General features: G+C 31.0%; 1 protein-coding gene across 4 annotated transcripts in view; it reads left to right on the top strand.

The window, feature by feature from the left end:
- The first annotated feature begins 5,400 nt into the window (after window positions 1-5,400).
- Window positions 5,401-23,995, top strand: part of LOC126850176 (atrial natriuretic peptide receptor 1-like) — an 85,246-nt gene continuing 66,651 nt past the window's right edge. For 2 of the 4 annotated variants that reach the window (XM_050592877.1, XM_050592879.1), the window contains exons 1-4: window positions 5,401-5,632; window positions 5,977-6,147; window positions 6,753-6,927; window positions 7,153-7,358. In XM_050592877.1, coding sequence (XP_050448834.1) covers window positions 5,416-5,632; window positions 5,977-6,147; window positions 6,753-6,927; window positions 7,153-7,358 — 769 coding nt within the window. In that variant the 5' untranslated portion in view covers window positions 5,401-5,415. Of the gene's footprint in view, window positions 5,633-5,976; window positions 6,148-6,752; window positions 6,928-7,152; window positions 7,359-23,003; window positions 23,461-23,995 lie in introns of those variants that run through there. The other 2 variants (XM_050592875.1, XM_050592878.1) reach the window with 1 other exon arrangement.

Consider the following 23,995-nt stretch of genomic DNA (forward strand, 5'->3'; position numbering starts at 1 on the left):
CTATTATTATTATATAAAGACAAATATGTAATATGTGGTTCTAAAATAGTTATTAAAAAAAGAAAGAAAAGTCTATCATCATATCTTAACTATTGATCTCGTTTTAGATCATTTCATTCACATTTTTGTATAATAGAAGTTTCTCATTTTTATATCTCTAAATTGTTAATTTGTTAGGAATATATATGATAAATATTGTTCTCTTTCTAATAATGTTAAATTTTAATGATTTGGTATTTCACTAGAATTTCAAGAAATACTCTTTAAATTTAACAAATATCTTAAACGCAAATATATAAATGAAATGTATTGCTATCTCGATATTTATAATTATGTACATAGCTGAATATATAAAATTCATACGTAGTTGAATAGCATTACTATGAAGCGCTCCAGTAATTGTGATATTAAGGAATAATTTGTACTTTGCAAATGCAATACTAAAATACATATATGATATTATACATTTTTACATCATAATATAATAATACAATATTATAAAATTATATGTAATATCGTAATATTATACAACAATATTAGTAGTATTTGCAAAATGTTTACAAATCCGTTATTATATCACACGATACTTTGAGCGTTATCAGATATTTGATAAAATAGTGCTATAATGTTAGTAACTATATGAAAGTGTGTGAGATATTGGGAAGAAAGTGAAATACCGAATTACGTTTTAAATATGCGTTTTGTTAATAATGGTCAGTAAAAATGCGATCTAATAATCGTTTATAAACATTTATCATTCAATAGTGAGTTATACAAAACTGAATTATCACAGTAAATAATAATACATATTTCAAGATGTAACATTATAACCATTCAAATATTTTCGAAGCCCTAAAATAAGATATTCATTATAGAAGAAAGTATACATTTTTATTTCAATTGAATATATGTAGCATTAATTTCAGATTTTGATACAAGTGTGTGCTATGTATACAAAATATAGTTTATATTATATTAATACACATGGAAAAATAGTAAGGCAGTATTAAATTAAAATTAAAAATTAACATTTAAAAAACGAGTGAAATTTCTTTACTCTTATAATGTACAGTTAAAAATACAATTGAAAAAGAAATATGTAGATATTACGGATATTTGTATACAATTCGTTCACATTATAAATGTTTCTGCGTTAAATAAAGTGAAAATAAAATCAAAACGGAAAATTAACAAGTTGCACGCGAACTGGGTACAAAGATTGTGATTTTTGAAAAATTAATACAATTTGATGGAAATTTTGTATAATTTTGAGGTATGTATATATTTATATATGTTATAGATATGGGGTATACTATCAGTATGCAAAAAAAGCATACTTTATGGTAGAATATTATACGGCATATACATAGTCTTTGAATTTGTGACTTGTTTCAGCAAGTAGGCGAAATAATAGTGATCGTAGCTAGGCATTAAAACATACTCTTGCATTTTACAAACATTAATGTTCTCCATCGTCCTTTCACTATTTACAGATACGCGTATGTAGGTATTATTAAAAGACATATTTGTGTGTACGTGTGTATGTGTGTTCTGTGTCTTCCTTGTTGGGATATGGAAAGATTTTCTTTTTTTTTTCCTTTTTCTTTTTTTTTTTGCTTAAACTAAAATGTGAGAGTTTAGTTGGTAACTTCTATCGCATCTTGTATAAAAATGCCGAAAACATCGCATCGAATTATTCTTGATTGAACGGAAAACATAAGTAATATGAAACATAAAACTAATATTTGAAGATATCGTGTAATAGTTAAGAAATTACGTGAATTTATATCTCACTAAAAACATGCCACGCGATTTGATCGTATTAAGATGTGGATGTTTGAACTATCGTTGAAACTATCGAAAATACCAGGGAAATATCTTTAAGAAGATATTGTGATGCTTTATTGTTAATATCGACATGAATATTCGTGTATGAGAATAACTGAATAGAGAGGATACAAAGGCTGTGCAAAAGCTATATTCGAAATATAATACCTACACAAGAATACTAAATCTTTTATGGATAAAAATTTCATTCTCGCCATTCCCCCTCTTGTCTCTCCCCTTCTGCATGCAGTGTATACAAATATGCATTAATCACGCTGTAAAATGCTATTGAGTAATCCAAGTGAAAATAAGCACGTCAAACAAGCATGCAAAGTTATTTAATTTTATTAAGTAGCATCATAACATGTAATTAAAGATTTGAAGTTTCCCAGAAATTTTTTATTATTTTTATTAAATTACAAAATAGAAAGTTTTATTATTTTTATTAAATTTTTAGCATTTTTATTATTGCTCTGTTTATTAATAAGAGAATTTTTGAATTATATTTATTGATCATATATAATTTTTCTTTTCTTACACACATTGGTGGTACACATATTGCAATTTGGAAATATAAATTAATATTTAAAAAATTATAATAAATAAATACTTTATAAATTTTATGTAAAATTATTCAAATTTTGCTATATTAAATATTTTAACAAATGGCCATAATATGATTATATACATATACGATATAAAATTTAATTAAAAAAGGTTGAAAGATCTTAGAATATGTTAGTTTACATATTTGTTTCCCGCTAATCCGTGGTGAAAATAAAAAATATGAAAGTTTTTTTATAGCTTCGAATACTTTTAAAGTACGGTTCAATTTAGTCTAGTGAAATTGCGCGCGTATTCTTGTGCGCAAATATCAGGGGATTTATGTTCACTAGATGTTTATAAACTGAGTATATTCCAATATGAGATGGGAAAATTAAATCCGTGAAATCAACAATTAGCCGATACGACGAGCAATCATATGGAGCGTTATGATTGGTTGATGCAGCAGCCATGTTTGTCTCATCGAATGAAACTAGAGGGCGTTTGAAGCGTGATCTACATATAAACATGCGCGTCTAAACATTTGTGCATCGTGATTCAGATCTGCGGCGCGACGCTTCGATACTTCGACACTTGTAGGTATAAATCAAGAAATAATAGCTCGTGTAACATTAAATTAAAAGAAAGAATGCGATTTTGGATTGTTTTTTTAATTAATGATTAGCACGCATGTCTACATGTTTCGATTTTAACGCACATTTTAATGATTTAAGATTCAACTGCAGAAAGATTCAACTCGCTCTTTTGTGATGCGCAATCATTGACTACGCATGCGCGGGAGAATCTTCCAACCGACATTTTGCCGCTCAAAGTATTTTACCGCGCATGAAGATTCTCCGAGGATTCTGATGTTTCTTTAAATGCTTATATCTTGGTAAGTTGATTAATATATTATATATAAAATATATATTGAAATGTTGACAAAAAAAGTATAGGAGATTATACCGCGGCATTGCGTAAAGTCTAAAGAGATATTAAACATTTACATACTTTGTTAAATTAAAACGAAACTGCTAAGCACTACACGAATATCGAAATATTCTAAAAGTAACACAAGATCCTGTGCAAGATGCAATATAGTTTGATACTTTTTGAAAATTGTTTACCTTATCACATATTTCAACAAGTTTATAAAATATTAAAAGCAAGAATGTTGAGAAAAAAAACACAAGAATTTTTTTAGTGTAGAAAATGTGCTCGAATTTGATATAAAAAACTTAGATATATTCAGGGATGAATAGCAACACAAATAAAATAATGAAAAAAATATAGAAATAATAATATATAATAAAAGTAATAAATAATTAAACAAAGAAATTAAAATATAATATATAATATCTTATTATTATTAAATATCAGATTAATCCAAATGCGGAGAAAATATTTTAAATTGATATTAATATTAATATTTTATAATTGTAAATATTTTAGACACATACATGTGTGGGATTGTCGAAGCAGCATGTCGTCGAAGCGTTTGACGGAAAAGCGTCTAACTGGAAAAATAGCATACGGCGACGTCTACTACGCCGAACCCCTCGAGCGACGCGTTACTTGACGTGGCCCAGGGAACCCTTGCGGAAATTCGATCCTGCGGCATAGTAAGGCAACCCCGACGGGAGGGAGCAAACAAGTGAGTGTGCACATTGGAGCTTTCGATAACTACTATCAATCAACGCGAGATATCCGCGCGATAATACGGGGCGGCGAGACGATAGGTGCGGTGCGTGTTGCTCGTCAGTCGGGCAAGAAGGTTCGCGTGATCGAGATGCCCCAAGCTTATTTCCAGCAATCTTGATGTGAAACGTGATCTCTCGCTGACGAATATTTTTAAACTCGATGACGTTTTTTCTTATAATTACGCGATCTTAATTATATTTTTTCGACTCTCGAAGCATTTGATTGCGCGACTTTCGCTCTTCCCAAAAATATAGTTTGACGAAGCTCGAAACGTAATGTGTGAAATAATATATTTTTAGTGTACACTGTCCGAATGCAAATATATCAAAGACCTTTGTCGGCGGATTTAGATGTGGCAAAGTTTTGTGACAGCTTATTCATAAAGATTCTTCGCATCGCACGTACATTTGCTGATAAAATTCTTGAAGTGCTTGGAGATGCTGCACGATATCCGCTTTAAAAATTTTAGCGCGATATGAAGTACTAAATAGAAAACTACGTTATGTTTTTTTGTTGGTATTAATTGTAATGCAATTAATACCAACTAATTAATTAATACCAACCAATTATCTATAATCTTTTTAATTTTTTTGTTTCTTAAAATAATACATAGTAAGATATATTGCTAAATTCTAAAAGATCTGCAAAAAAAAGTAAACCAAAAATAATTCACAGACAAATATTAATTCAATGAAATTGTATTCTAATTTATAAAATTGACAATCAAGGATCATTTTGTTTAAATTTGAATTAAAATTTTATATTTTATTTTAAAGTTAATTTTCTTTTAAAGATAAAGAAGTAATTACATGTGTGTACACATATATGTGTATACACAGAATAAACTTTTTCAATTCTCTTAAGTTTATTACTGAACATTAATTATTATTATTAGATAATTATATGCAATTTATATTGTTCTTTATTACAATAAAGATTATTGTATAAGATACACACACATATATGGATAATTCGTCAGAGAATAATTTATTTGAGAAAGTAACGAACGAATATAATGGCTCTCTGCCAAAGGAAGCTAGTGAAATGACTGCTGATATAGTCCGACACACTGTGAAAATTAGTAAGAACGCATTATAAAAGCGAATTGCAGAAACTGCAGTACGGCTACGAATGAGCTTATGAATCAGCTTATGATTTTCTACGTATATAATGCGTCTAGCTTGTCACGATGAAAAAAATATTTATCAAGTGATTGTGACAGAGAAGAAGAAAAAAAGAAAGTGTGTGTTGTTGTATGTGACGCTGAGACAATGATATTTTGCGATTTTTGATTTGAATTAGCAAAAAACCTGATTTAACCGCGTCGTTTTCCCATTTGTATCCATGGGGTCCCATAGGATCGTCGTGCTGGCAATCTTATGGTTAGTACATCAAGTAGGGGGCAAAGTGACGTGTCGCGAAGTGCAATTGCATCGCGACTGCGAGACGTTATGCAGTACGAGCCGCGATGGAGTCGTTTCTTGCGAACTAAGAGTTGCTGTTCTCCTACCGGCCGACCCAAGTTTCGATATTTCCTTACCTAAGGTTCTTCCGATTCTTGGTAAGATAATGCAGACAAATACTCTGAGATCAGCTAATTGCGCGGAGCTAAATAAAATCAAATTTCACGTATAATATTCTGCAAATTTAATTCTATTTAAAGTTAGACTTTATAATATAAATATTTGAATTTTTAGATTATATTTTGTCTGTTATACACAAAATGATTAGTGATTAAATTTATGTTGCAAATAGTACAGGAATTAGAATTTTTATTGTTATTATTTTTTAAACAATAAACAAAATTGTAATGGCCGCATCATTAAAAAAATTGTACATAAAAAGAGTGAATTTTTTTTTACATTTAATAGAATAACTTTTAAACAATCGTACTTTTTTTTGCAGATTTAGCGGTGTACGAAGCGAGATCGCGAAATTTGCTACCTTATTGGTTGAAACTGAAATTTCTATCGCAGGACGATCATTGCGACGCAATGTATGCACAAATCGGCGCAATTGATAGTTTTTCGCATTGTGTACACTTATTTCTCGGGCCGGCATGTGATTATTGCGTCGGTATGTTACATTAATTTTTTCTTTGTATTTTACTTTTTTTCTCTTTTTAAAATATAATTGCCCTATAAGAATAATAAGCGGTCTGAAAATAAATGATTGTAAAACCATCCTGATATCCCGCTTACGCTGTAATCCACACATAAATCACATCTATCAAAACTGAAAGTTCTTGTATTTTATTATACAATATTTTTGCTCTGATATATTATATTAAAATTTCCATACTTTTTCGCATAAAAGTTGCTACGTCAAAATTATTTAATTATCATATTATAATAATGAATATCCAGTTTTTTCTTTTCGTACATTTTTTATTATTTTTTAATTTTCTTGCTATTCATTAGACAACTGATACACTTATATATAAAATATCTAATAATTTGTATATAAATTATTTAATTATCATATTATAATAATGAATGGAATATCCAGTTTTTTTTTTCGTACATTTTTTATTATTTTTTAATTTTCTTGCTATTCATTAGACGACTGATACACTTACATATAAAATTCAACAAATGGCTTATTTCCTCTGGATTATGTTTCTTTTCTCTTCTTTTTTGTCCTCATTACGGTATATTAATTGAGGGTTTTTTTTTGCGCAGCGGTTGTTGGCAGAGTCGTGAAATTTTTTGGGGCACCGTTAATTACCACGGGAGGTTTTACTTTCGATTTTACCGAAAAAAAGGTCGAATGTAAAGACGAATACTTTATGACCACAAGAATCGGAAATTTGGCCTTTAGGGACATCGCCCAATTTTTCATAGCTATAATGAATCGGTATGTATGATTCGAGTTTTAAATAAAAATCTATTGATTATATTATATATAATATTGTTATACTGAAAATTTTTTATTTTTTATATATATGTTCTCGCAAAATTTCATTGACTTTCATTAACTATTTTATTGCAAATATAATTAGTTGTTACATTAGTTGTTGACTGGCAATAAACTAACTTTTATGTAACAAAACTTTTATTATTTTTCTTTTCTATGATTTAGATACAACTGGCGTAAAGTGCATCTTGTTTATGCGACAAACGGGCAGAGTCAAGTTGCTGGTAGGCATACGTGTCAGCTTATGATGAAGTCAGTGGTAGAATTTATCAAGAAAGAGCACATCATTTATGGTACTTTCGATATCGAAGGTACGACCCCCAACAATTATGCAGAAGCTTTGAGAGAACATGTTGGCAATTCGTATGGCGGTGAGTAATTTTTACTTATTGATTACATTATACTAGAAAAGTTATATATATGATCAGAATATATATATGACCAGAAAAATACTCTATTGCAATTTTAATAATATTTAATTTAGTTTTTTTATTTAATTTAATTTTTTATTAATGAAAATTAAATTAAATATTATAAAAATTACAATAGAGTATTTTTTTAATCAAGAAATGCATATTGACACATTATAGACATGATATAAAATATTAACTGACAAATATTACCAATGCGAAATAGAGATAAAAAGTGATTATGAAGAAAATTATTTATGAAATATATAAAGAACTTCACAAAAGTATTTAAGGATTAATTATTGTGAAGTGAACTCATTCATATAACGATATAATTATCATATAGCATCAAAAACGTCATTCTTTCTCTTATGAAATATTATACTATCGAATTCAGATTAAAACGATATTAATCACCGTGTATATCTGTATTTATCGCATATTTCTCTTTTAGCTGATTAAATCATAGACAATGAGCATACAGCTCCAAGTGCTGTAAACAAGTATATTTAAATATAATTATTGTTTTTTGCCTTAAAACGACGAACTAACAATAGAGAGAGAAGTATCATATTAATATCTTTACATTTGCTTATCGATTCTTTACGGGAAAATATATAATTGCAGTCGTGTAAAGAATGATATACAGATATCATTTGATAAACAAATAATTCACGATTATAAAGTTATTAATTTGTCTTCAAATCATATTTACCATACTTTAATCTGATATTCCTAAAATTAGTATTTATCTTATCAGCAAAATTTATTACGACAAAAAGTAATAATTTATATCGAAGTTTATATCGATAAAAAGTAATAATTTTTAAACGCATTTATTTTTAAAATATTTATATGTATATTTATATTTTGCATATAATATTTCATATATACGTATATATTTCATATATATGTTTCATATATATATATATATATTTTACCTATATATTTTCTTATATAGCTTTTCATACATATAATTTCTGAGTTTTTTTTTAGAGTTACGTTATTCTCATTATGTGGTGTACTATTTTATATATGCAATAATTGATAATTGACATTAATAATTTATTAATGTTCTATTTTTGTATTTTCGAATCGTCGCATAACTTTAATGACAGTATTGCTATAAGCACTCACTATAAATTTGACAAGAATCAATATATTCCGAGTGACGTGAAGGAAAGATGATACATCCTGTACATTAATCATCTCGAGAGGTTTTACTACAGTTATAATTTTCTCCATTTTCTCATTTCGTCGTATAATCGTCATTCTCTTAATGCCAAATGTATAATGTTGATATAAATCTTATGATACTATATAGGTATATTTTGCAAGAATAAAATTAATTGTTCTTTTATAATAGCATTGAGGTTTGAAATAACTTTATCATATTATAAAGAATTTATCGATGATAAATTTTAAAATATTAAGTAAAAAGGTTCATTTAGTAAGCGCGAAAAATATAATCTGTTAATAAACGGCTTCTGAAATATTGTGCTCATTTGTAATATTTTCAACGAATGAGAAAGTATTTGCGTAATTTTTTGTTTAACTCTCTTTAATCATTAGATGATCAGTGCCTTATCATATCATTTATCGTTATCGCGTAACTTATCGTTCTTGGACATTTCTATTATTGATATCTTCTCACGGCTTGATACGTCACTATGTCTATATTTAAACATTTTCTTAATGAACTTAAAAGATTACCGGTATCTAGTTAAAGTGTTACAAGGATTTTCATCCGGGATTACATTTTCATTCGAAGATAACATCTGTCATATGTACACGCAAATGTATTGTGAATAATTATATATAATGAATAATAGATAAAAATTAATTTGTTAAATGTTACAACATAACTTTCAAAAAATAATTATATTTACACTGTTTGTGCTGGATAACTTTTATTAAAATATTTCGTCAGTTAAATATTTAAAATAATTTTCATTTAATATTTGGCAATATATCGGTGAATATTAATCAATATTTTGAATGCCGAAATATTTTATCGACTGTTGAAAGTATCGAGGTCTCGTTACAAAATTCACGAGAGAGATCTCACGCCGGTAAAAATTGTCAGTAATGATTAATCCGTTTGCAAAAAAGAAAAAATAAAATTTTCTATAATTTATATTTTTCAAGTATTTAATTGAAAAACATGATTAAATTTTACGTGCACAAGTGCAGATATGTATATTTATATCTTCGCATCTATATGTCTAAAATAATTTCTAAGATTTACTTTACAATAATTTATATACACGCAATTTTGTTTTGTAAAGAAAATAGTTCTAGTTTTACCATTATTCTTACGAGCGATAGTAATTAATTAAAATTAAAATTCTATAATTTCTAATTTACGTCATAGAGAAAGTTATGACGCGCGTAAGTTGTGCGAGAGACAAGAGATTAAATGTTTTGTATTCAGTTTGAAAATTGGAGAACTTTGTAATGTGTAAAGTGGACGCGTCACTCGCACTCCTATGTCACATTCATGCAAAACGAGTAGATATTTGTGAATGTTGTCGATAAATTATGCATAAAATGCTTATTTGCATGTGCTCTTAATATTGAACTATCGTTCAATATATATGCAAATAAGCGTTTATGACAGTTTTTCGTGTGCTGCATAATATTGCGTTACTACGATATATATAAAGTTGAATGTCATGAGAACATTAAGCTCGGGAGAGCAAGTACCGTCGAAAGTGACATCTTTGATGATAAGGACATTAGCGAATGCTCTTAAGTTTTTTCGATTTGTCGAAAGAAATGGCACAGAATCTTAAGAAAAATCTTTAACGACTATCGAATGCGATGTAATGTATCCACATATATGCTCCGATTTGATCAAAATATGGAGTATCGCAGATTTATTACATTTCCGCCTATGACTTTTTTGATTAATTTAGAATCCATTATTTTTCAACAAAAATTTTATTGAATGATCAGTTTGAAAGGTATTTCTTTTGTCGTACATATACGGGTATATTTTTAAATATTTTTAAAAGTTTCAGTTGTCTCTCAACTGAAAGCAAACAGTTTTTCTTTGTTTTTTTTTTTTATAGGTATGTTCTATTAATATTATTTTATTGCTGTATTCACAATCTGTTTATTCTCACATCTAAGTGTATCTTAATATTGCTTATAACAGATGTGTTTCTACGATAAACTCTCTCTTTCTAATCTAATTAGAAGCTATTTTTGAACGATAAAAGGACTAGGCTCTTGCGTAAAACTATTCAACAGTTTTTTCACTTCGAAAATCAGAGAGTTGACCTTGATGTATGATGGATACAAGAACACATGACATTTGAAACATATGATTATGAAAGTAGAGTTTAGATTTTAATCGGGAATAATCTCAGGTTTAAAAATATTTACACACATTTTTAATGATGAAATTATATACAAAATTTATATATTTTGATATATTAGTATTATATCATCATATATATTTTTTATAAATAATAATGGCTTTATTATACATAAGTCTAATATCAGTATAAAAACTTTTATTTATACTGATTTATTTTAAAATATCGTTACATTTTGTAAAAAGTATCTGTGTCGGAAATTGATACATAATAAATTTATTTGGGAAGGAGTTATACACGCGAGAGATTAATGATTGCAATATTCACAATAATAATGATTTATCAATAATTTCCATCGAATATGTGGTGATTTCAGATATTGTAAAATCTATTTTTCCATCAATATTTACAGACATGCATGTAAAGCAAATGGTGCGTTATCGATAAAAACGTGCGACGCGAAGGAATATTCGATTATTATTTTTGCTGAGATATATTAGCGCTTTTCAAATTCTCTTTTTCTCATCTCTTAAAACACGAGATTTAGATGTAGGCGAGATAAAATTTGCTCCATCATCTCTAGTGATCACGATGTTGTCTCAATTTCGTAAAGTTTTAATTTGAATACTTTAGAGACATTACATTTTTATTTCTTTCGTACAATTTTTGTACGAAAGAAATAGAAGAGAGACAAAATATCTAAAGATTTATAATAAGACTTTACAAATATTACAGAACACTGTTTTCTTGTTTTCACTCTAGATCTCAGATTTGCTGAAAAATATTGTACGATTCAGATTCTATCACGAATTTGTGTGTAGGAACAATTGATTTTTCTTTACTTTTCTTAACAAGGTGTTGAGCTTATTTATTCGTCGCAATTTTTTCACTTTCACCTTTGTATTTCTTTTTCTCTCAGGAGTAAATTCCGAACGTAATTAAGAATTTTAGTTATTTAGAAATCAACTATATTGCATTTTAATCCATAAATTTCACATAAAGTTTATAAAACTCTTTTGATTTATAAAACTTCTGCTATAAAAAATATAATACCCTAAAGACCCTCTTTTCCTGAGATAATTCTTCGTGAATTTAGGGGTGTATAATCGCGGGCGCATATATTTTTCGAAAGAAAATAATGCGTAGAAGATAAATATCGGCTATCACTTCTGATTTTCGAAGACCTAAACAGTTGGTCCATGCCTCGTGGCGATTCGGTGCGGAATGAAAGGTGTGGTGTGCATGTATCGAGGATCTCGACGCATGCGTTCCACTTCCTCGTTATCTACCTTCGTGGAGGCGCACAACGACATCCACCTACACGATCTCGGAGTGATGTATCTCGTGCTCGCCTAGAGCAAGCTGGCTGCGCGCAATGTGAGGGTGCGATAAAGAGAGACCGCAGTGGCAAAGATAGATAGACATACAGATCGGGAGATGGATAAGGACAGAGCAGGAAGGAGAGGGCGATGGAATCGAAGGGAGAAAAAGAGAGAGAGAGAGAGAGAGAGAGAGAGAGAGAGAGAGAGAGAGAGAGGGAGAGAGAAAGGGAGAGAAGATGAGAACGGAGAGGAGGAGCGATTGTCGACTTTGGTGGGTGATCTGGAGCGCGGTGCTTTCCTTCGGCTCGCTCTCAGTTTCAATCGCGCGCTCTGAGCTTGCTCCGAGAGAGCGCGAATCGAAGACCGAGATAACGATCGATCGAAAAGAATCAGATATCATAGATCGCGGTAGTTCTATGGACCATATAGAACGATGAGTTACTTCGAGAGATGAGAGTAGAGAGATCGGGAATCAGATCGAACAGCCCGATCGCGCGCCGATCGATCTCGATCGTGAAATTATCGCCGGTCCATTCCCGGGACCGGCTACCTCCGAGAGGTATCGACGCGTGCAATACCTCGTGACGCGATAATTAAATAAAAATTTCGCGAGATGGTGATCCGATTGATTCTGTTTGCAAATGTAGTCGGATATAGTGAGGAAATTGCTTCTTGTCAGTGAGCTGCTAGAAAACGTCATGCACAGACATGTGATCCTAATGCCGAATCGATACAAGAATATATCGATACATCTACGATTGTGAAAGATATGATTCGGTACGCGCGCGTGTTTCTCACCGTTAAAAGGAACATCAGTTTGATTCGATAATAATAACGTGAGATTTTCTTCTCTATTTACGGTAAAGGGATCAAAACATCTCGAGCTCGAAATTGCTTGTCCGTGCGTGTAGTTGTTTCTTTGCCGGCCTCTCTTGATCGGAAAGCACGTGACAGCATTTCTCCGCTGGACTTAACAGATGCTTTTCCGTCTAGATGGAAAAGAATCCGGATCCTTGATCTTTGGGCCATCTGATCAGTCTGCTTGAGTTTCGCTTGTCGAACCTCGTGAAGAGCAAAGGAAAACTGATCTTAATTGTAATAACATCTTGAACTCTTCGTCACAAAATATTTCGAGTCTTTTTTTTTTTTGTAGAAAACATATATCTCGCATTATTGCAAAAAATTTGATCTCTTTTTGATATATACAATAATTGTAGATTTATTATGATGAGTTATGATTGAAAAAATTAAAGTAAAAATAGATTGATTTACGATTTATAAAGTTTATCAAAAATTTATGCAAAATATATTATAAATTATAATTATAGTATCATTTTAAGTTTAATTCTTTTTAATTATACAAAAAATTCAAAACATGGATTTTTACATAAATGTTATAGTAAACAATAATGCTACAAATAATAATGCTAAAAACAAAACTTACAATTATATACAATTATCAAAAATTATATATTCAAATTTTTTTTATTATAATACCAAAAAAACTGTCGACTGATGCATTAGCTACTTTCACGCGTCACATTTTTTTTACGATTATGCTTGATGAATATTCGAAATCGCAATCGCTTTCGTACAAATTGTTCTATTTTTCTTTTCACCAAAATTAATCAGGAGAACGAATGACAGATTATTGCGCGATGTAAGTCATAAAAAATTGTGCTAATGTTTCTTTCACACACGAGTTGACGTGAGAACAGCTGCTATGGTAATAAATTCTCAGGGACCTTTCGCTTTTTGCTTTTTTTGTGGCTTATATTGGAAGTAAATATATTCGTATACACACATACACGATAGCTTTTACTTTGCTTCGAAATACCCTTTTTTCGCCATCGCGATAAAGCGCGCGAACCGATCGCTATTGATACGCTCAGCGGTTATCCGTTATGCGAATTTTATACGATCCTACCTTGCCGCTTATAAAAGTTTTAAGGTAGTTTAATTTCGCCCTGCGAAGGGATCAATTCGTGACTGTCATATGTAAAGCAGAGTTGTGTAATACAAAGCTGATATTGAACGCTGGGCTTGCAGTATGTTTAATTATTAGAATGAACGTATCAATGAATAATCGATTAAAAAATATCGTAAATATAATTTATTTTATCTTATTTATAAACTGAAATTTTAAATTTTATTAACTTTATACAAAAAAGTGTACTAGTTGAAATAAGCAATAAAAACAGAAGATTAATGAAAGTCAATGATCAATAATCAATGATCAATAAATGATTATTAATTTTAATTAGTCATTGATTTAATTTATAACTATATATGTACGTACAATTATCAGAAATTAACGATAGAGGATTTTATTAAATAATTATGTTACTTTATATGAACAAAAGGAATTAAATCATTGAATCGTATCTTTTGTAAAAAATATTTTTGATATCTTTATCTAGAATGCAAAATATCTTTCTCTCACAATCATTGCACATCCACATAGATGATACTGAGATGTTTCTTATTATGCGAATGTTATGTAATTTCATGATATAGGCAGATGGTTCTGTAAGTGACAGCCTGTAGGGTTGTTTAACTTCCCTTATAGAGGAATTAGTCCATACGTGCTTCCCGCAACTTAAACGTGATTATGTAATTCGAAGCTCTCAGTTTGATAAACGCTGCGCTTTGAGCAGTTTGCCGAATGTTAAAATATATTTGAATGTACATAGTCGAAATCTGATTGTCGGGGCGATAATTAATCAAATGAACAACATTACTCATAAGTCTCGAGAAAGGGCGATTAAATTTTCTGCAAAGTGCTGTATTTTCCTCCGGACAACCTTGCGCTAGATTCTAAATAAGATTTATTTGCGCTTCAATACGAAATCTTAAAGATTCGGTTATATGTGTCGATTATAGTAAATTTCATTGAACGATTCCTCTGTATCTCGGAGTTTCATATGCACGATTCGTACATGCAATTCGATGTAATATAATTTTAATCTAATTCCGATTTACGTGAATCTCGCAGAGCGATATGGAGGAAATATCTTCTTTGACGATATATATATATATATATATATATATATATATATATATATATATATATATATATATAAATAGAAATGTGCAAAATATGTTTCTTTAATGAAAAGTGACGCTTTTTGCGTCGCGCAAGCAGATACTCTTCACGTTTTTCGTTTTCTGCATCTTTTTTAAAAAGATTACAGGAGAAAATGATAAAATGTCAGAGTAACAATGACATCCATCTCGTTATTCCATCTCGTCACGAGACTATTCGAACCGTATAGTTATCCGAGAAGCCCCGTATTATATTTGCGTTGCGTGTTATATGGTGAAATGCGGACACGTGTAAACGTTGGGGCGCAATCTCTTTCGAGAAGTACGTGTGTCGAATGAAAATGCATATGTATTCATACACTCATACGCGAGGTATGAAAATGATATGTGGCAAGCTATTATAAACTTTGTGCACTTGACAGATTCAGAAAATGAATGACATAGATAGAAATTGCTGCAATCAGACTGGAAAAGAAACGAGAAAATATTTAGTGATCTTTTTGCACTATTATCCGCATTCTTAAAGATAAACAAAGAATCTACCGAAAATGTATTTTTCCTTTAAAAAGATTACAAAAATATATTTTAATTAACACAGCTTCTATTGATATTCACTTTTGATAAATATGCACAGAACATGTGTTTACTTTTTAGAAAAGCCTTGAGAGAATCATATTCACGTATATCTCTTAGGGGACCTCGAAAAATGAGTACATTTTCTAGACTTTTTTTGTAGCGTAACAGCTTGATAATTAAATAAAATTTTTAATTTTTTTACAATTCTAATGCGATATTATTAACTACTTAAATAAAAATTTTTAGCTTAAAAAAAATTTTTTGGGAAGTTATGCGAAATTTTTTGGGAAGTTATGCGAAATTTCCTGTACACCATAAGATTGGAGAAACTCTGCAAATATTTAACAGGAAAACGTTCGTTTATCATATCTGATATCAAAAATACAAGTTTTTTTATTAAACATTAATAGCTATTTGCTATCCAAGCCATTTTCTCAAAATTAAAAAAAAAAAAAATTAAAAAATGGCGGCGTGTTGAAAAAAAAGTATCTTTTTTTATTTATAACAAAAAAAAATGGAGAATTGGATTTAAAAACGGCTTCATTAGCAGATGCGGAATTTTATTAGAAATTTGCATGTAAAATTTGAAGTCAATCCGTCGACTGTAGCCCGCCTTTTCATTCACACCATACATGAAAATATAAATCTGCAAATATTCGCATAGCTTTAAAATTTTTTTTTAAGTTGAAAATTTGTTTTAAATATTTAATAATATTGTATTAATATTATAAAAAAAATAAAAAGTTTCTATCAGCTCGTTGCGCTGCAAAAAATCCAGAAAATATACTTATTTTTCAAGAGGATTTAAATGGATATCTTTTTAAGAATTTCTATTTCATTTGATTTAGCGTCTAGGAAAAAGCGCCTTTAGCTTCTTATATTTACAAAATTTATTTGTATTTTTATATTTTAAATAATATAGTATATTATAATGTTCTTGGAATCTTTACTTAGATTCTCCTTTGCGCACTCTTTATTCGCGTATTTCGCTATTCGGTATATATAATCATTTTTTTATTTTTAGATGAAATTTTTAGATATTTTCAATGCTTTTATTTTAAAATTTAAAGTAGATAAGAATTACATATAATTTTTAAAATAAATATGAAAAAATAAATGCAAAAAGCACATATCTTTTATTTATATATATATATATATTTTTTTGTTAATTTAATCTTTTTTATGTATTTTCTTTTTTTTTGCGATTTCCATATTCATGAAAATTTTGCAGCAAGTGAACCTGTATGAACGTAGAGCTTTTATCTTTTTTATATGCGCTAATTTTTTATACAATACAAACATTATAATTTCTATTAAAATATTTATTAAATTGTCTCATGTTATATGCATAATAGTTGTATGAGCAAAATATAATACGTATTTGTGTATGATTGAACTTGCCGCGTTGATTACTTTCTAGAAACCGAATGAAAATTGAAAACGACATATATTCTTCAAACTTTTCTCTTCAAGGGCGTGGAAAGCACGCATTTGCAAGTATTCCAGGAGTTTGCTTCGTGACATTAGATATTTGCTTCGGGACGTCGTATAACGACTTGCCGAGTGTGCTGTTGAAAGATGACAGGACATTTGAGAGTAGAGAAGTTGTTGAGATAGACGTGACAGATACGAACCACGAAGTTGAAGAATATGAAATAGAGTCATCTCGCGTGCAAATTTATTATGGCATGGTAAATTCGAGCGTCAAGCATTTTTCAAACGATTTTTTGACGTATTTTATGATAACGCGATGGTCTTCGTTAAAAACGTTTTTGCACCTTTTTAATATATCTTGCAATCATATGTTCTATCGGAATGCGCAATTAAATTGCATTAAATTGCACGAGGCATGTGTCACTATTAACATGACTAGATACGGGATTAACTATATCGCGAATGATATCGATACGTGCTTGTATAGGCATTTAAGGAAATAATGACATTAGCGGAATAAAATAAGATTTGTCTTAATAACTTAATTAAAAACACGCATCTTTGCGATTAAAAAGAGAGCTATTAAAATAAAATATAAAAATGTTATGTAACTTTTTTATTTGATATATATGATTCAAGTAATAATACTTCGATATTAAATTGCTTTAGATTCGTAAGCGAGTTTCTATTGAAGTCTGAGCTCGTCGATATAGACAGGATAATTGGCGATGAAGACGGTCCTATAAAATAAAATCGATAGCAGTAAGCATTTCCGGAGTTCCATATAGGTACGGTGTGTATATTGCATTGGTATATCCGTTGCTTATTTTGTGTCGACGATGCACATTCCGGATGAATACCTGCGCGTAGAGTACGCCATTCAAACACTGTTTAAAGCTTTTGACGATTCGCACATTTGATATTCACACGATATACGCGGATAAAATTCAGGCTAGCAAATGCATAAAGCGAAGCAGTGTTGAATGACAAGCGTCATAATGGCAATTTTTACGCAGCGCGATCGCATTCGTGTTTCGCGAATTAATATCCCATTGCCATCGAACGCGCAATTCGATTGCATATCATTTAATAGATCATGTTTCTTTGTAGACAGTAGCGATTTAATTAAACTTATTAATGAAAAGCATCGACGCGAACACTTTTCCTTTTGTGAGTGTGATGTTAGGATTCCTCGGTAATTGTAATATTTAATTTGGACGTCTCTCTTGTATTCTCGTTTCGAGGGAAGAAGAACGCAAGTTCCGGCGTCGGGTCTTTAATAAACCCCAATCGTGATTTAATCAAACGACGCATTGCCTGGCAGCTGCTAATTAACTCGCCTGTTTGCGATTTCCGATCATAATTAATCCGTCGTTTCTTCCGCTTGAACTTTGACAAGCAACAACCGAGTTTGACAGTTTGCGCCGAGAATACAAGAGTGCCACTCCACGATAATTGCAAATGGTGCTGTGTAGTAAAGTACGATTATTCCCAAAGTACAAATTTGCGTTATTGGCCTCAGAATATAAAATCAAGTCTATTGATAGAGTAATTGTGGTGTAATAATGCGGATTGCGATCTGCATTATTCTATGTAATTACCATGAAGATTCTTTTATCTTCCTCTTTATACATATATCGTTAAATACATATAATACGATTATTTTATTTATATTGTGATAAATGCTTCTCCGTTACGAGTACATTAAATGATATTAACCAATCGAAATTTTGCGCGCAGAACGACGTAAATTATATACAAAGCTGTTTATATTAATCACATTGCTTCGGTGTTTATTAATTAACTAGCAAATGCAGAAAATTATTAATAAGATAGGGGTTGGTATGTATATTTGTAATAATATTTATTACAATATAATCGATACGCATAATCGTTTATCGTATCAAACGCGTGATCTGCATGCGAATCGTTATAACGAATCGTTTTACTCGTTCATGAGTTTTTTGAAAGTTCTAGTTTTAGTTAGGTTGTAAATTTATCGAATCAGCAGATAATAATTGTTTCAAAAAGCTATTTGCATTTTCTCGCCATTAAGAACTTTGGATTATTAATAAGGTAAAAATTAAAAATTGAAATTTTTGTTCTTTTCAAGAATAAGGAGAGAGTAGGAGTTCTTTTCGAATGCTCTATTTCTGCCATCTTTTTCTTTTGCCCGCGATATTGACCCTTGTTTTCAAAGAAGCTTCTCTTGTCTCGTGGATTTAATTCGTTCATTTTTCTCATCGCTGATGTGGTTTATATTTCATTTTTAAAGGTTTTCATATTTTTTACTCAAAATTGCTCACAGCGAAAAGTACCGTCGAAGGTTAATTATAAGTCTCTTCCTCTCGTTATAGAAGTTCTTTACTAAAACGGTAATATTTTATAAATCGATAAAATCTCAAAGAACGAAAGAGAATTGGATAAAGCTCTCCGAGTATGCCACTTGTTGCAGCAACATCCTTTGTAAATTTTATAAAAATTTAATTAAATATCGAGAACAAACACACACGTTTAGTCTACCTCTCTTTGACGGTTTTTCAGTAAAAAACTAATTGTTCGGGGTCCAAAATATTTCTATCTATCTTTCATTTCTCTGTCAAATTTTTTTATCTCAGCGCATAGTTTCTCTATTTTCAAATTATTTTCTTTTATATACAGGAAAATTGTAAGAAAAATTTTTTAGTTTAGAGAAGAAAGTACATGAAATAAAACGAATATTAAAGCGCACATTTTATATATCTCATGTTTCTCTCAAGAATTTTCTTTCTGTCAACTATGTAAAAAATACTGTTTTGCATTGTTTCAAATTCTTTCTTTGACAATGCAAAGTTTTTTTAATTTAGGGTTCAACTTTGACTTTTCCCCTCACGAGAATGAATGCTATCCTTGCAATTAACTCCGAAAAGTCAATTTGATGTCTGTTTCGACGGAGTAACCCGGACTCGGATTTTTGTCTATCTGTGATTAATTTTCATTTACGGACAGGCGTCTAACTCTTGTAATGAAACCATTATCGGTCGTATTAGAAACTTCGAGAGCGACGTCTTATCCTTAATCGTCGAGTGAATATCTTGCGAAAATCCATCGCTCTACATCGTCTCATCGAAGTCGATTAATGCCAATTTCGTAAAATGCGTGAATGCAGAAGTTTGCTATACGAACCTTTATTGAAAGCGTAACGATTATTCAAAAACAAAAGATTATTTTTAATATAGAATCATTAATCAGATACACGAGTGTAACGACAACAAATTTTATGTAAACAAATTTTTTCTACGATGTATCGTTGGTGCATCAATTTATTCGTATCATTTGAAATTTCTTCCGAATATATTTCTAGCAAATTTATATATTTTTTATTGCGCAAAATCTATGCATAAAATATATGTGCGAGATTGATCTAATACCGTGACTGGAATAAAATATTAATAGACAGATGAAAATCCTACTGGATTATGTAGAATGTAAATCTGTTCCTTTGACGCCTTCTTGTGTGTTATGTGACTAAAATAGTAATATAATCCTACTATTTATTTTGCTCTCGTTTCATGCGTATATTCAGCGCGAATCAAGGTATTTATTATAAAAACGTAAGCATAAATTGCATTACAATATCGGTTGTAGGTGGAAATAAAGTTATTAATCCTTAATTAATCCTTAACTATCGCAACAGAGAATGATATAATTCGCGTCAATAAATATGTTATACAATATATTACTATATCTATTAACGTTATATGTCGATAAGCAGCTTCAATTTTTCTAAAAAGTTTAGAGAACATATGTAGTCTTATATATATAAAACGTTATAAAATTAATTATCAAAAGATAAAAGAATCACAATCTGAAAGCGAGTCTTTCGCGTGTTATTTATTACACTTTATGAAACATCCGCGTTCAAGTTAGATTACATTTTGCCATAGCAGCTGCGAGTTGAAAGTTACATGATGCGCGTCCATCGTGAAGAATGGGGAAAATTGACGTGCACGGTCACGTACGTCCCGTTCATCCAAACTGTCTGCCTCGTGTAATAATATTCTTCCATCCCTAATTCAAGAAAGTGCGTTCCCATTCCTGCGCTAAGAGAGCCCGGCGCGACAACCAAGAGAGAAGCCCTCAGAGACGCTTTATCTACGCTTTATCTACCCTCTTTACTTTTCCGCGGAGTGAAAGGTCTGTCGTTGGCTTTTAGGTCGCGTGTCTTACTGCTTCGCACAATGTAAGAAAAACTACCCGAAAATGGACATGCAGCGATTGAATTGCCACTTTACAATTTCACGAGAAATAGCACAAGCAAACTCGAGCCAAGGACATGTTAATCAGCTGTTTGTATTGTTTTGAGTATTTTTATTGCACGAAGTCATTAATTTATCAGTTACTTACTTTAATCAAATTAGGCACTTGAGTGTATGAATATAATGAGTTTTATTCACGTGTTTATTCAATCATGATTAATTTAACATGCTTTTATGTGGAAATTCCGGAAAATTTAATTAAATAGAAGCTATAGAAGAATATAACTTTTAGAAGATTCTATATTTTAAGTTAATAACTTTAAAAAATTATTTTTATTTGAAAAAGTAATAGGAATGTATACTTTTCCCTTGTTCTAGCCATTCGATGTAATTAGAAACATTTAATAATTTTTTCTTTCGAAAGAATTAAATTTAAAAAATTAAAATAAAGATCACGAATGCGAATTAAATTTTTTTATGGTGCAAATAAGCTAATTTTAATTTGGAAATCAGTAATTTTAAAACGTGAATATTTATGGAAGAAGACTTTGAAAAGTGCATTAGAGCTGGGATCATTAAAACATGACTTTACTCTTATCTTTATTAGAAATGCAGGCACGAACTCACTTACTCCGCTAAAACGCTAGGGAAACATTAGGGATGTACGTGGCAACGATTTGTTGTGTTATTAGAAGGTCATTTCTGTCTGCCACATTTTCTGAAGCGCGTTTCCTAGGATAATACTGTTAAATATGCAAAGCAAACTCTTGCATATTACGTACAGTATTTTCTAGATGGAAGACGAACGATCTTTTCGTTTGATTTTGCGGTTGAAAAAGTTAATGATATTTTGCAAATTAAAATTCTGCAACAGTAAACGCATCAAGTTACGACATGTAATACAGGCTATGATTATGTATGTGGCGATGAGAGGCTAATCAGGACAAATTTCTGACCTTCTAATTTTAGTTCCGCATCCGATCGAGCTTCTAAAGAACACGCGTATTTTGTAATTAATAAAGTTACGATGCTCGGGATTACTAATGATTATCGTTACATCGAAGTTAAATTGGAACATACGGGAGCCTGTAATGGACCCCTTTGACGGAGGATGATATCTGGCATCTCGGGAGAGAGGTGAAATTAGCTACATTAATTTTCGTATAAAGTAATTAATGGAGAGGCGCGTATTGCGTTACATACATTATTGCGAGTGGCCGCAAACGAAGATAGACGTGCATATAACGCGTCTGCCAAAATCGGAGGAACAACGATCTGTGTGTACTACTTCTTCGGGAAAAATATTTTGTTCTGCAGAAATGTTTGAAAGAATACAATTAACCAAGATATTAAACAAGATATTATACAAGCAAGAACAACTTACAATATTTTTATAATCTTGTCGCTCGTTATTGCGTGTCAGACGTTTAACAAGATGCAAATTGTGTGCCATGTTGAAAGCACATTCCCATAAAACGTATACTGCGGTTAGAAAAAATGCTCGAAGTGAAAGGGATTCGAAATGAAACCGAAGTGCAAAGAACAGCTAATCGTAATCCGTAAGCAGCCGCGGGTGACTCGTCTCGCGGTATCGGCCGCGATCCGGCAAATGCGTGATGTGCAATAATTAGAGATAAAAATAATAATTCCGACGAGAGGTAGAAAGGAAAAGGTCATAACGCGATGGCATCGCGGACGAGAAAACGGTGGTGCGCGAGTGGTGTATTGGTGCGATTAACGCTGATCTTATCAAGTCTGTGCGTCGGTCGTTGCGCGGACTTTGGCGCGACGACGATGACGTCAACGACAATGACAGCGATGACGACGATGATGATGCCGACGATGACGATGCCGATTGCTGTTAGCGCGAGGAAGTGCGTCGACGGTGCACGGACGACTCAGTCCAAGGGCGAGGTCAAGCTGGCGGTGATCGCGCCGGGCGATCCTCACCACGAGCAGAGCTTGCCAAGGGTATTGCCGGCGGTACTGTTAGCGGTGAGATACGTCAGTTCACTCAAGGGGCCTCTGCCCGGATGGAGCATCAAGGTGGACCATCGCGACTCGCATTGCTCCAGCACTTATGGGCCACTCGCCGCATTTGAGTTTTACATCAACCAGACAGCAGGTCGCAACGCACGATGCGTTTTTCACGTCACTCTCTTTCTCCTTCTCTCCTATTTCTTTTTTTTTTCGTCTTTATTTCTTTTTTTCTCTCGCTTCTTTTTATCTCTCCATTTCAATGTAATTGAGAGACGCAGCGTGTACTCTATTGCGACATGGTATATACTGCGATACTAAGTTTTTTATACGCGAGCGTAAAGTTTAAGCGCCAAGTACTAAGCTACACTTTGGCGCAATTTTTTTAAAAGCGTTTATCATGAAATTGTAGTTGACTCATGGTATGATGTTTCAAAAAGATTGATAATTTGCGTAGTATTGAAATATTTAAAGAGATAAATAATATACGTAGTATTTTAAATATAGGATTCTCTCGATTATATTCAAGAAGTACTTAACATCAAATTTATTAATTTTTAGATATCTAGTTTCGTTTTTCTTCTGTAACTAATTCTCTAACTAATTCTCTAACTATCTCTAACTTATATAATATTATACGTTATATGCTGAACATAAAAATTTAAGACGTTTATTAATATACG

The sequence above is a fragment of the Cataglyphis hispanica genome, chromosome 6 (genome assembly GCF_021464435.1).
Source record: "Cataglyphis hispanica isolate Lineage 1 chromosome 6, ULB_Chis1_1.0, whole genome shotgun sequence".
NCBI lineage: Eukaryota > Metazoa > Arthropoda > Insecta > Hymenoptera > Formicidae > Cataglyphis > Cataglyphis hispanica.